The sequence below is a fragment of the Myotis nattereri genome (assembly GCF_964212035.1).
Source record: "Myotis nattereri genome assembly, chromosome: 7".
NCBI lineage: Eukaryota > Metazoa > Chordata > Mammalia > Chiroptera > Vespertilionidae > Myotis > Myotis nattereri.
Window position 1 is genome coordinate 27,001,237 of NC_138082.1, and position 13,024 is coordinate 27,014,260.

Consider the following 13,024-nt stretch of genomic DNA (forward strand, 5'->3'; position numbering starts at 1 on the left):
TTCTGAACACTTTCATGTTACTTTTTATGCTCAAAGAAGTATACTAGGCATGGGAGATAAAGGAATGTACAAAATATAAAATCTATCCTCAAAAATTTTAAATCTTATGTTTATATATAGTAGCTATAATATAAGGCAGACAGGAAAAATAAAATAAAATATATTCAAGCTAGTGAAGAGAGACTGTATTGATGAAAGATTCAGGAAGGAAGTGGAAATCAATTTAGGCCCAGGTGAACTTGAAATGTTTTATTTATGTATGTATGTATGTATGTATTTATTTGGAGGTGTAATTTGAAGAGGAAATTTGTCTTATTGGGACAGAACTATGTGAGTGGGTAATATGACAAGACTGGAAAGGAGGTTGGGTCAGGTCATGCAAAGCTTCAGTTGCTTTACGGAGGAACTGGGTAATTATGGGTAATCCTGAAGATTCTAAAGGGAAACAAAATAATCTTATTCCCTTTTTAGGACTATTTTTTTCAGGTTAATGATTAGTGCAAGGGGAAATTAAGATAGAGACTCTAAGTGAGGTATCATCTAGTAGTCAAGACCAAAAAAAAGTAACAAAAGGTTTGTACATGACTTGAAAAATAGAAAACAGATTTGAGATCCAGGGAGATGAGGGAGGATTTGTTGACCAGCTGAATATGTGTATCCAGGAATAATATAAGTGTCAAGTTAACTTGGAAGATTTTGGCCTCTGTGGGTGAGATAATGAGGATGCTCTTGAAGACAGTTACAATAGAGGGAACAGGGAGATGATGCTGAGTTTGTTTTGAAACATATTAATCTTGAGTGTCAAAGGAACATCCATTTGAAACTATCCACCATTTTGTTGGAAGGACAAATATATGCCTCAGGATGCAGAAACAGTGGAATATTAGCTTGAGAAATCATGTAAATAACATAAAGCTGTGAAGTCTTAAAATTTCATATATGTCTAGGACAGTGGTCGGCAAACTGCGGCTGGTGAGCCACATGCAGCTCTTTGGCCCCTTGAGTGTGGCTCTTCCTAAGCCTTAGGAGTACCCTAATTAAGTTAATAACAATGTACCTACCTATATAGTTTATGTTTAAAAAATTTGGCTCTCAAAAGAAATTTCAATCATTGTACTGTTGATATTTGGCTCTGTTGACTAATGAGTTTGCCGACCACTGGTCTAGGACAAGTACAGAGAAAAGAGAATAGTGGAAACCGAACCCTGGCCTATCCTGAAGCATGAAGGGCAAGAAGATAAGTCAGTAAAGATGCCAAGTCGGAACAATCAAATAGATGGAAAATAAGAGAAGACAATGTCATGGAAGCCAAGGAAAATGGGTCATCTCAGCAAGAAGCTGTGGTTTAAAAAAGACCAAGAGGCATCTAAACAGAGAAAAACCCCCCAAATCTCCTAGGTTATGGAATTAGCAAGGAGAAGTGACTTTAAAAAATAACAATTTAGTTGAGTCTTTGATGGTAGAAATCAGAATAGTACAGATAGAGGATGTGATTTGTGGACCAGTCACAGTGAGACCAGACTTTTGAGAACCCAATGTCTTATTTTAAAAAAATCTCAAGCAGCTAACAATGTTTGGGACACACAAGATGTACTCAATAAATATTTGTGAAATAAAGATAAATGACTGATTTAGTAAATGAATGAGAGGGAAGGAAGACTAAAAGGGAAGAAGGAAGGGAGGGAGAGTGAAAGGAAGAGAGAAAGAATGAGAGAGATGGGGCAGGAGTTCACATGTGTATGAGAGAAAGTGTTTCTAAAGACAGAGGTGCCTGAAATGTTTTGCAATGGTTTTGATTGCTGATAAGAATAAGTCAATAGATAATAAAGTGGAACAATAAATATATGTTAAAAAATCATGGTGAAAGAGATTGAGTCAGAAAACTTGAGATTAGCTAGATAATGTGTAAAAACTTCAAAACTGGAGAGGAGAAAAAAGACAAAGGGACCTCTCCTTGGAGAGTGACAATCTTCTCTGTGAAAAAGACCTTGAGGCCCTAGCCAGTTTGGCTCATTGGATAGAGCATCAGCCTGTTGATGAAAGGGTCTCAGGTTTGATTCTAGTCAAGGGCATGTACCTTGATTGCAGGCTCCTTCCCGGCCCCTGCCCTGGTCAGGGCTCCTGCAGGAGGCAACCAATCAATGTATTTCTCTTACATGGATATTTCTCTCTGTCTTTCCCTCTCTTTTCCATTCTCTGTAAAATCAATGGAAAAATATCCTCAGGTGAGGATTTAAAAAAAGAAAAGGGACCTTGAGGTGCTCTGTTGAAGAACTCAGATTTACCAAAACTGAGGTGTCTTAAAGTGTTGAAACAGTCATTATGAGTTGTGTGCCATTTTAAGTATAGCATTATCTTAACTTTTAAGGAGGGTCAACTTAAGTTGCATTCAGATAATTTTAAAACATTATTTAGAAAGACATTGAAGGATTTTTGCTTTGAGATTGAAGATCAAACAGCAGTGTGTTTTAATTCTTTGACAGCTCACCTTTTACAATGACTCCGTAAATGTCTAGGTCTTTCTTAAGTGTATTTTTCCAGTTGCCCTCATACTCTTTAAACTGCAACATATTTCTGGGGCCTGACAAGTAGAGGGGATCGATTCACAGGTGATGCTTGTAGAATGCCCTTAAGGAGGTGCTCTGGTCTGGTGAAACACAGACCCCTGCAACAGCCCAGAGGAGTGGCGCTGGGGTTAGCCTTAAGAAAGCCTTGCTGATCATGGAAATCTTCCTCAAAGAAACCACATCTGAATTAGGTCCTAAAACCTGATTTAACTAAAGGGATGTTTTAATTTTAGTTCAGGCAGCAATAGCAGCATGACTATTGGCTGAGGTCATGATTTACCCTGTGTCCTTAGGCTCATCGCCACACTTGGCATAGCATGTTATATTAGAGGACTCTTAAGGCCAAGGACAAAATGTGCTGCAGATGAGACTTGCTATAGGACTTAATCCTTAAAAAACCTTGAGTGTCACATACAAGTGGGGGGTTTTAGTCTGCAGAACGGGAAAAACTATCAAAGGGCTTTAATTTAGAGAGTGACAAGAGCAAATCTGCATTTACAAGGATAAATCTGGCAGCACTATGGAAAAAGATCAGCTAAGAGGCAATTGCATTAATTTAGCCAAGAACTGATGAGTACCTAAACCAAAGCAGGCCAGTGGAGATGGAGAGGAGGGGATTAAGCTGATTTCTGCATTTAATTTACTAACTCTTATAACAAGAATGAGAATTAAGAGTGCATGAGTATTCACAAAATTTTCCTTTTCCATTATAAATTAAGAAAATGGCAATTGAGTGTGGTGATGGATGGGGGAAAGGGTAGTGGGGACTGGGTGGAGGTGGGCAAAGTGGGGGGGAAATGGGGACATCTATAAGTGTCAACAATAAAAAATAGCAACTAAATTAAAGGGGAACTGGAGCACAATATTATTAAATATCACAATCATTCATCTGGTGCTTTAAAAACCTGAGAGTTATTTCTGAACTCTTTCAACCACATATTTCTTCATTTATTGGATCAATAAGTACATGTTGGGTACCCTCTTTGAGCCAAGCATTGTTCTAGCCTTTGTAAATTCAAGACAAACAAGGTCCCATCAAGTTCTGCTCAAATACTTCGTAATATCTCAGTTTCTCTAGATTTCAACTGTCAGCACACAAATTCTCTTCTCCCTCCTTCTCTCCCTTATCTGATTAAGTCTTACTCATGTTCTGCATCAGCTGAAAAAGCCACTTCCTCCCAGGGGACTTCCCAGAACTTCAGTCTGGTTAGGGCTCCTTTGCATCTGCCCCTTCTTCCTCTGAGTGAACATCTGACCACATAGTGCTGAAGTCATGCTGGTTTAATAACCTGCAATTCTATGAGGACAAGGACCACTCTACGTTGGTCAATGGCAAAGGGTAGGTACTCATATTTGTGAACAAATAGTGAGTAAATGAATTAAATGCTCCACACAGAGTTTTTTCTTTCACCATAATAATTATACCTTTAAAAAGACAAACCAATTATTTTTTTCTTTAAATTGGCATTAAGTTAACCCTTTCTGTTGAAGAACTTCAAGGCCATAAAAGTTAATGTTCTGTATTTCTAGTTTCTACTTCTGGTTTGAAAAAAAAAAAAAAAGCCACATATGGTTAGCCCAACTCATTTTTAAAACTTGGCATGTTCTCAAAATATATTCAAAACTTATATCATTTTTAAAGACACAAATAAAATATATTTTCCCAAACCTTCCTTTCTTTGGTTGAATTTTTGGAAAAGATCTCCCACGATGTGAACTTCTGTAAACTATATTCTAAGTCGAATCTGAATATCATGATTTGATTTGAATTTTTCATATACTCTCTCTTCTTCAAGCCATAACACTCCAAGGGGTAGAGGAGTCATATTTATGTATAGATATAAGGAATGTTTTAATTTTAGATTCTGAAGTACTATAGATAATAACATATGTTAATCTTAAAAGCACTTGTCATGTTTCAAGTAGAAATAAGTCACTTGAAAATGTTCCACAGAATTTGTTCTGAGCTTAATAAGCATTATATTTCAGTCCTGCCTCTTTAGAACCTCAGAAGTGAATAATAGGACTTTGATAAAGGTTAGAAATACCTCTCAATGCCCCATTCCAATCTCCTCACTTTATTGTTATGACTAAGCATCAAATTAATGGACAGCAACATCCCCTCAAACTCTAGGTGATAAGTACTTTGTAATAAATAATGGCACATTTGTTTTTCAAACATAATTCCCCAGCCATGATTACCCTGAGCCTTAATGTTCATAAAAATCTTGAAATATCATGGGATTTTGACAGAAATAAGCATGGAATTCATCCAGTCGATTTGCTTAACTCTAGACAATACCCAACTAGTGATTATGGCAGAAAAAATATGCTCCTTTCCCCTTACTTTCCAGCAAGATCTTTCCCCCCTAAATTGGATTTGGAAGTATATTGCCTGGTAATTACTGTGAAAGCTCTCTTACAGAAATAAGCAAAACGCATTTATATTGTTAGAGTATTTTCCTTTAGTAAGTCTCCTAGAGTGGAAACTTACTAAAATGCCTATTTCATAGCTGGAAGATGAAAACTGATACGGAGTTCCCTGGCCAACCAGAAAAGTAGGGAAGGTAAACTAATATTTGTCTAGCCTTTACTTTTACCAGCCACTTTGCTAGGTGCTTTTGAAAGTTTTTATCTTATTTTAATTTCTTATAACAACCCTGGGAAGTATGCCCTTCATTATAAAAGTAACTGAGGCTCAGAAATGATGTGCCTTTTACCTAAAATTAGATAGCTAGTTAGTGGTGGATTACATATCTCAGATTCTTTCTGAGATACCCAATTTTGGGTAAGAATTAAAATATCCTAGTAAGGAGAAATAATATATTCAATGCTTAAGAGTATCAATGTGCAGCTAATGGAATCTGCATTCCCTATCTTTGGGACAGTTTTTTTTTTTTTTTTTTTTTTTACTCTGTTGTTTTGTTTTCTTTATTCTTTCAATAACAGTTTACCACAGCAGTTAATAAAAAGATGTATAAAGTTTCCATTTTAAACACTTGACCTTAAGATGCCAGAAACATCAATAAGCAGCCAGACAGGAAATTCATGTCTGAAAAAAAAAGCTCAGCGTGATAAGATATTAGGAGCACAAAAGTAGGAAATACATATCACTGAGGATATGAATTGGTGAAAAGAATGTTTGAGCCTAAGGCAAAAAAATCCACAGTTCATGACTTTGAATGAGCAAATGGGGTTCAGAGACACCATTAAGGGTAATGGTGAGTGAACAATTTGGAAGAAAATGTGAACACAGTTTAATTTTACTGGAGCCAAGTTTCCACATCAAAGTGTACTGCATAAGTAAAATTGTGTATATTGGGCAAGTGTACAAAGCAGTTAATTATTTTAATTTATAATGTTAGATTAAAAAAAATATTTTCAAGCAGTTTTTAGTATGATTCATTCATTTCTTGCTCTGGATCATTCCTAGTCCTTACCTAGCCTCAACTGCATTTTCTGATGTCACTTAGCCACAATATTTATTTAGTAATTGCTGCATTATATTGGTTTCTTTATGACTTTTTCCAATGCAAGTGCCAGTAAGCCCAATTGTATTTGGCTTCGACAAAATGGAATTTAGGAGTTGACATACTGAAGGGTCCCAGGATTGGCCTAGCTGCAGGCATCAATAGATCCAGTTCTTGTACAATGACACAGACCTGGTACCAGTAGTGTCCCTTCCTGGTAGTGAGAGGCATGCAGTGAGTCTGGGCTTCTATATGATGCATGGTGTTCACTGTGTTGGGCCGACTTGAATCATTTGCCAGTCCCTACAATAGTCACGGTGGCCACAGGGGTCTAGGGGTTGATTGACTGGGTCTGAGTAACACACCGGACTAAGAGGCAGAAGGTTGGTCTCCACACAGGCATTTTCATTACCAGGAGTAGGGAGAATGACATTTTGGGAAGCACAAATGATAAATGCCCAGGAAATTCTGTAACTGAGCCCTCTATCTGCCTATCTCCAAAATGGACAAACTTCCTTTTTTCTTTTTTCCTTCATAAAACAAATATGTTAGAGCATGGATAATGTGCTAGTGACTATCGCAGTGAGCAAGAGGACAGGATATCTGCCCTCATGAAGATCAAGGAGAGGTAAACAGCCACTTGTACTCATAAAGGCCTCATGGGGATGGAATGAGTGTAAATGTGATGAATTGTATGATGAGTTTCATATGCCAAAAATCATGGCAGATATAATCAATTATGACTCTTAAAAGTCTCACTTTTGGTTGAGGCATATTGCCTGTCAGGATAGGAAAAGGTATAACCCATTAATCTCTTGGCTCTTACTATGTACAATTTTTCAAAAGAATAGATTGCTTTAGCTGGAAATGACACCTAGAAGAGGCGAATGTTGAAGGAGAAAGGGGACAAGTTCTAGAGCAGGAGTCCCCTCGGGTGGGGTGGGCTGGAGGCACTCACTGAGCAGAACAGGGTCCCTGACATTTGGCCTAATTTATCTGAAGAGATGGCAAGAAGGGGGCAACGCCAAGTATAAACTTTTAAAGTCATAAAAAAGTTTTATGAATAAAGTCTAAATATTTATTTCCTTTCATTCATTACAGCCTAACATGAAAGATTTGAATAGTTAGCAGATGACAGCCATCACCTTGCTCACAGGCAAATTTCATTAACTCCTTTACAGTTGTAGCCTCCATTTTCCTTTCAGATAGTTACCCATTTACTTCACAATTAAATGTGCCTCTTCCCTGATGCCAGATAAGCACTTTTCCTTGAAAAATCAACAGAAAAAATTCCAGGTGGCTTACAAATTTATAGTTAGAAATACACTGGATTACACATCAATGTCACAGTTGGATTTTTGAACTCAGCTTCACAGAATTTTTCCAGAAAAAGAAATACTCAAGCTAGTAACTACTCCTACATAACTCTTCATTTTATATACAAACTTCCTACTTATGCTTAAAGGAGGATCTGTTATCTATCTGTCTGTCTATCATATCTCATCTATCTATCTGTTACAAGCATGTCAAACTCGCGGCCCAGGGGCTACAACAACAAATATTTTTGTGGCCCAGCCAATATAACAATATGTAAGAAACATTTTAATTAAAATGTCATGACGTAATTTTTATAATATCCTATTATTCATAATTATTAATAAAGAACTTCAATGTTCGCTAATGACTGATTACAATAATCATGTAGCATTCATTTCCCTTATGTGCCTTACACGCAAGTGCACCTTTTCTCTCCACTAATACTAGCAGCGAATATTTTAGCGGCCGACTGCCACATCCTTAGTCTTGGACTGACTTGTTTGGTGTGCGCAACAGGAAATATTTCACTTTCAGAGAACAAGAAAAATAAGTTTATTTGTGTTACACTTATTAATTTGTGAAGTTATTCAGTGCCTGGTAAGTTAATGTTCAAGAAAAAAAAATATTAATTTTTATTAAAATGTTCTATTATTTTATGTTAATGATAACTCATTTATTTCAGCCCCTTGTATTCAGAATGTCTCTATTGAAATTAAATGGTAGTAAAAATAAACAAAAATTACTGACAAACATCAAACTTTCCAAGAAAAGTGGGAATTGGAGTATTTTTGCTGTGAAGTAAAAAATAAAATAATCTGCTTGATATGTAGTAATGATATTAGTGTACCAAAGTTATACATTGAAAATTGAAGCTTTTTTTTTTTTGCGGCCCACATAAACTTAAACCTTTTTTATTTGTCCTGTGTTAGCCTTTGAGTTTGACATGCTGAATCTATTACCTATCTACTTGGAATGGGATTCTGTTTTTCTGCAATGGTTCTCAAGGAAAACTCTACTATAAAATATTGTCATGTTTGCTTCAAAATTACACACAGAAGCTACAGCCTCGTCACTTCAAAAGATGACATCTCACCTTGGTAGCTCACCCTTCTCAGGGGTTGTGTTTTCATCTCTAAAGGGAAATAGTTCTCAGGAAGAGAGAGACACAACATTAATGCTGATGGATTTTCAAGATGACAGCAAGACAAATAACAACCTCTGTTGAATAGCTGTGTCAAAGCATTTTTGAAATACTTGTTTTGTAGCTTTCCTTGTCAGTCCTGATCAACAGGTGCTTTGAAAAACTGAAGCAAGTATTGAAAAAAATTAAGAGCAAATATAAGGAACATATTTGCTTAGATGATCATAATGTTTTGAGTTAAATATAGGATTTTGTTTTGACTCTGCATGCAGTTTTTTGAGGTTACACTTTATGTATACCACACTTTAGAGACATGGTCTTACAATGCATATGACAATTCCATAAACACGATTCAGGAGCATAGGATTTAAAAAATAGGAATTTCAAAGCAAAACTTATTGACTGCATATTATGTCAGACTCTGTGCTAAGTGCTTGGGATATAATATCTCAGGCAAACTTAAGAACAATTCCATGAGGCCAGTCCTACTATTCAACAGATACGGAAATATTCTTAGGGGTCAGTAACTAATGTTGAACAGCTGCTCAATGAGGGAACTGGAGATGGAGCCTACAACTCAATGAATCCAGAACACGATAGCCGGGGTCTGTCCATTAGCCATTAAGTTGTTTGGGTGAGAAGTTTACAAATATTTTACCAATTACTTCTGGGAAAACAGTCTTATTTTGTGTGTTTTATAATAGAAAAACTACTCAACACAACTAGATCTTGCAACATTGCCTACATTGTGTGAGAAAAAGCTTACTTGTTTAAATTCAAGATTATGAAACATTTTTATATTTATAACATGAGATGTGTCAGGCTTAATCTAGCTTCAGTGTTAGAGTCTTACTGCAAAAAGACTCTGCAGCCCCCATGCATTTCATTCCAAGCCAAGTATTCCTACAGTGGAGCTGGTTCCTCCCTCCTCAACCACCATTTAAATGCTCAGTCTAAAGCCAGAGAATGTCCTATTTTCAAACACATTTCTTATTTCTAGGGTCTCCAGTTTGTTTTTAGGCTTTCTGCTACATCTTATTTGGTTTCTGAATACCATGGACTGTATGATTGTTCCCAAGCCTGTTAGTTCATGTCCTCTAGAAAGCAGACACCAAGCTATATGGAGTTAAAAGTGTGAGAGATTTATTGAGGAGGATGTCTGGGATAGGGAGAATGCAGAAATAGGCAGAACAAGCCTCAGGCCACAATGCAGGGTTGACAGCTATAAAAGAAGAATGGGGTGGAAAATTGATTGGATAGGAAGATCCTCAAAGCAGACCAAGGTATAGTTATGGGAAAGTCTCAGCCAGCCCAATAGGGGAACTTAGACACAAACATTGTCCATAGAGGACTCCCACAATGGGCAGAAATAGCCAGGTCCCACAGCACAACATGCTCAGCTATTGGCTACAAGCCTTTCAGGGAGAGTGCCCTTGACTAAGATACTGCACTAGATTTGAAGACTCTGGTGTTGGTGGCTGTCAGCTAACTCCTATCCTTAGAGAAGTTTCTCTCCTGATGGAGATCTGATGGCTGCCACAATTTACCTCAAGTTCAGTGGCTGTGCCTCTCTTACAGGTTGGGGAGCAGCTTTTTCATGGTTTCCAAGAGACTCTTCCTGAGGGGAACCATACAAGGGGACAGCTAGTGTGATAGACTATAGCTCTCATCACTACAATTGATATGGGGGCTATGGTTGATACTCACTCTCATTCTTTTCTAACACCTCTGCTGGGCTTACTTGGTGGTGAGACTCATTCCTCTTTCATGAGAGGCTGGAACCCCTAGTAACTAAAACCTTCTCAGGTCAGGGTTGCTGCATATGATGTTTCAAAATCACAATTGGGCAAGAGGCTATCAAGAGGGGTTCCACACATATTTATCTCTGCCCCATCACGTGGCAGCAGCCCTGCCTCCTCCTGCTGACTGGGTCAATGATCTCTTCCACACGGAGACTCATCTTGTTGCCTGCTGGCCACTATACAAAGGAAGTTCAAACTGCCCAGGAGGCAGCGATAGCTGGTTGTTCAATGGGACCCTTGCTGTATCTTCTAGAAAGTGTGTGATTCATTTGGAGACAAAGACCTCTAACTCTGTAGAGCTGAGACGTATGGGGACAAGAAGTACAAAGTCCCATGATGAGTCATTGGTTGTCAGTTAACCTCATTCCTCAACTGCTATACTGGTATTTGGTCTCCTACCTGTAAGAGGATCATGCAACCCCACATATTGTCATGTAACCTGCAGTGCTTTCCTGTTGTAGGAGAATATATCCCCACCCATTGACATCAAGCTTAGAGGTAAGATTCCTTTTAGCCAATGAAATATGAGTGAAAAGAGATATTTGATGTTTGAGCAGAAGCTTTAAGAGACACTGTGTAGTTCAGTGAGTCCTTTTCTCTCTCTGCCCCAGAAGCAGATCCCATATGGCACATCCTGGCTCAGTTTCTCTCCATGGATTGAGGTCTGCTTTCTTTTACAGCATAGGTGGAGAAGGAGGACGAAGCCACGAAGGAAGTTACGCCGGCAAACATTTCCGCATGGGATTCATGACGATGCCTGCTCCTCAGGACCGACTTCCCCATCCTTGCTCCAGCGGCTTCTCCGTGAGGTCACAGTCCCTGCACTCGGTGGGGGGCACAGATGATGACCGCAGCTGTGGCTCCCGAAGACAACCACCCCCCAAGCCCAAGCGAGACCCGAGCACCAAGCTGAGCACCTCATCGGAGACAGTCAACAGCGCAGCCACCAGTAAAAGCGGGAAAGCCCCCGAGCGCTCCCAAGGTAACACACCCCTCACCCACTTCACCTAGAAAAAGATTTCAGGCAACAGGTCACTGATGAGCATCTGCCTTCCTCCCTGGTCCATCTCCCTCAGGTCCCAGAAAAGAAGAATTGAGGGGGGGGGGGAGGGCTATTTATTGATATGATGTCAAAAGACAAACAGATAAGGATATTTGATTTATTGGAAAGGGAAGGCAATATGTGTGTTCTTATCCCCTTAAAGCTTTGCGTTATTAGGAAATTATTTTGCCTAGAAATATACATGATATTTATAGTGTCTTGAGTTTAGAAGTATTATTGATATGACTAAAGAAGTACTATGTATGTGGTTGTTAGGATAAACTTATAATGCAGAAAAATATAAAGAAGAAAAAAATGTAGTTTTTAAAAATAATTATTTTTTACATTTTGGTGTTCTTCCTTCCAGTGAATGTGTGTGTGTGTGTGTGTGTGTGTGTGTACACAAATTTCCATGTCTATATTTTTCCTGATGATGAAACACATAGATCAAATATATCTCAGTCTCCTATCTGCTTTATGAATATAAATTAGGTCAGGCTACCCCCAGATCTGTTCAGCTCTTTAGTCCTCACTTGAGTCAACAATTCTTGGTTTTCCTGAGTTTTTCCTGAGAGTCCCTTGGTGGAGGAGTGGTCTCTAGTGTGCTTAGATGGAAGCCCATTTAGATTTTTGTATATAAGTTGTGGAAAACACTTTAAGGTTCCCAGTACTGCCAGCAGCCAGCTTGAGAGCATGGCTATACGAGGCCCTGTAGCCTTTCTCCCACCCTGTTTGTCCCTGACATTGTCCACAGCATCCCCCAGCACACCGGGTTTCACAGTGGTTTGCTGCAGAGTGGAAGCCAGGTGGTCCTTTCCTCAACTGGGCAGATTTCTTTGTCACCTAGGCTCCCCAGTCCCTCATGGAATCTCCCTCTTTTTCTGGCCTAATCTTTCCACAGAAGCTCAAATCTAGTCCATGAGATGGGGTGCCCATTAGGCATATGCTATATTTTCGATTATTCTCATCTCCCCTTATTGGTGCCCAACTGCCTGTTTAACCAAAAAACCAAAGCTTTAGTGCATACTGAAAAATACGAATAAATGCCTAGAGATAAAGCTAACCCCTCCATTCTACTTAGAAAATCTCCACTTATTCTCAGTGTTTCCTATTACCCAAATATGCAAAACTATATCATGACTAGGTGTATGTGTGCGAGAGTACAGATAACATGTATGTGTATGTGTATTTACAACATTGAAGTCATTGTGAATAGAGTTGTGTGCTTGTATTTTCACTTACTCTTTTGTGACTATTTTTCATGGCATTCAGTTTGTTAAGAAACACCATTTTTAAGAAGAGAGGTATATATCATAGTATTTTATTTAATCATCACCTCCTTGATGAATACTTATTTGGTTTCAGTTTGGTTTGCTAGGATGAAAAGCACAGCAAAGATTGTGTATGTCTGTGTATCTATGTAACTATTTTTTTCTGCTGCCTTAGAGTATTTGATATTTTTTTTTCTCATAATTCAAGATCATTAGAATGTCTTTTAACTTTTAACACACTGGTGCTTTTAGAAACAATTTAAGTCTTTGGTTTACTTGTTAATACACTAAAGGGCCCTGGAGCATATTAAATATTGTTCTCAGGTTTCATCTGATACTGATACATGGTCCCTTTCATTTCCTTTGTTTGCTATGGTCTTGTTTCCAGAGGTTACCTCTCTCCTGCTTTTCTTG

General features: G+C 38.2%; 1 protein-coding gene across 1 annotated transcript in view; it reads left to right on the forward strand.

The window, feature by feature from the left end:
- The window catches only part of NYAP2 (neuronal tyrosine-phosphorylated phosphoinositide-3-kinase adaptor 2), a gene marked incomplete at its 3' end in the record, with an annotated part of 213,149 nt that overhangs the window by 85,285 nt on the left and 114,840 nt on the right, over positions 1 to 13,024 (forward strand). The window contains exon 4 of the mRNA XM_081095287.1: positions 10,978 to 11,279. Within this exon, the coding sequence (XP_080951413.1) occupies positions 10,978 to 11,279 (302 nt within the window). The remainder of the gene's footprint in view (positions 1 to 10,977; positions 11,280 to 13,024) is intronic.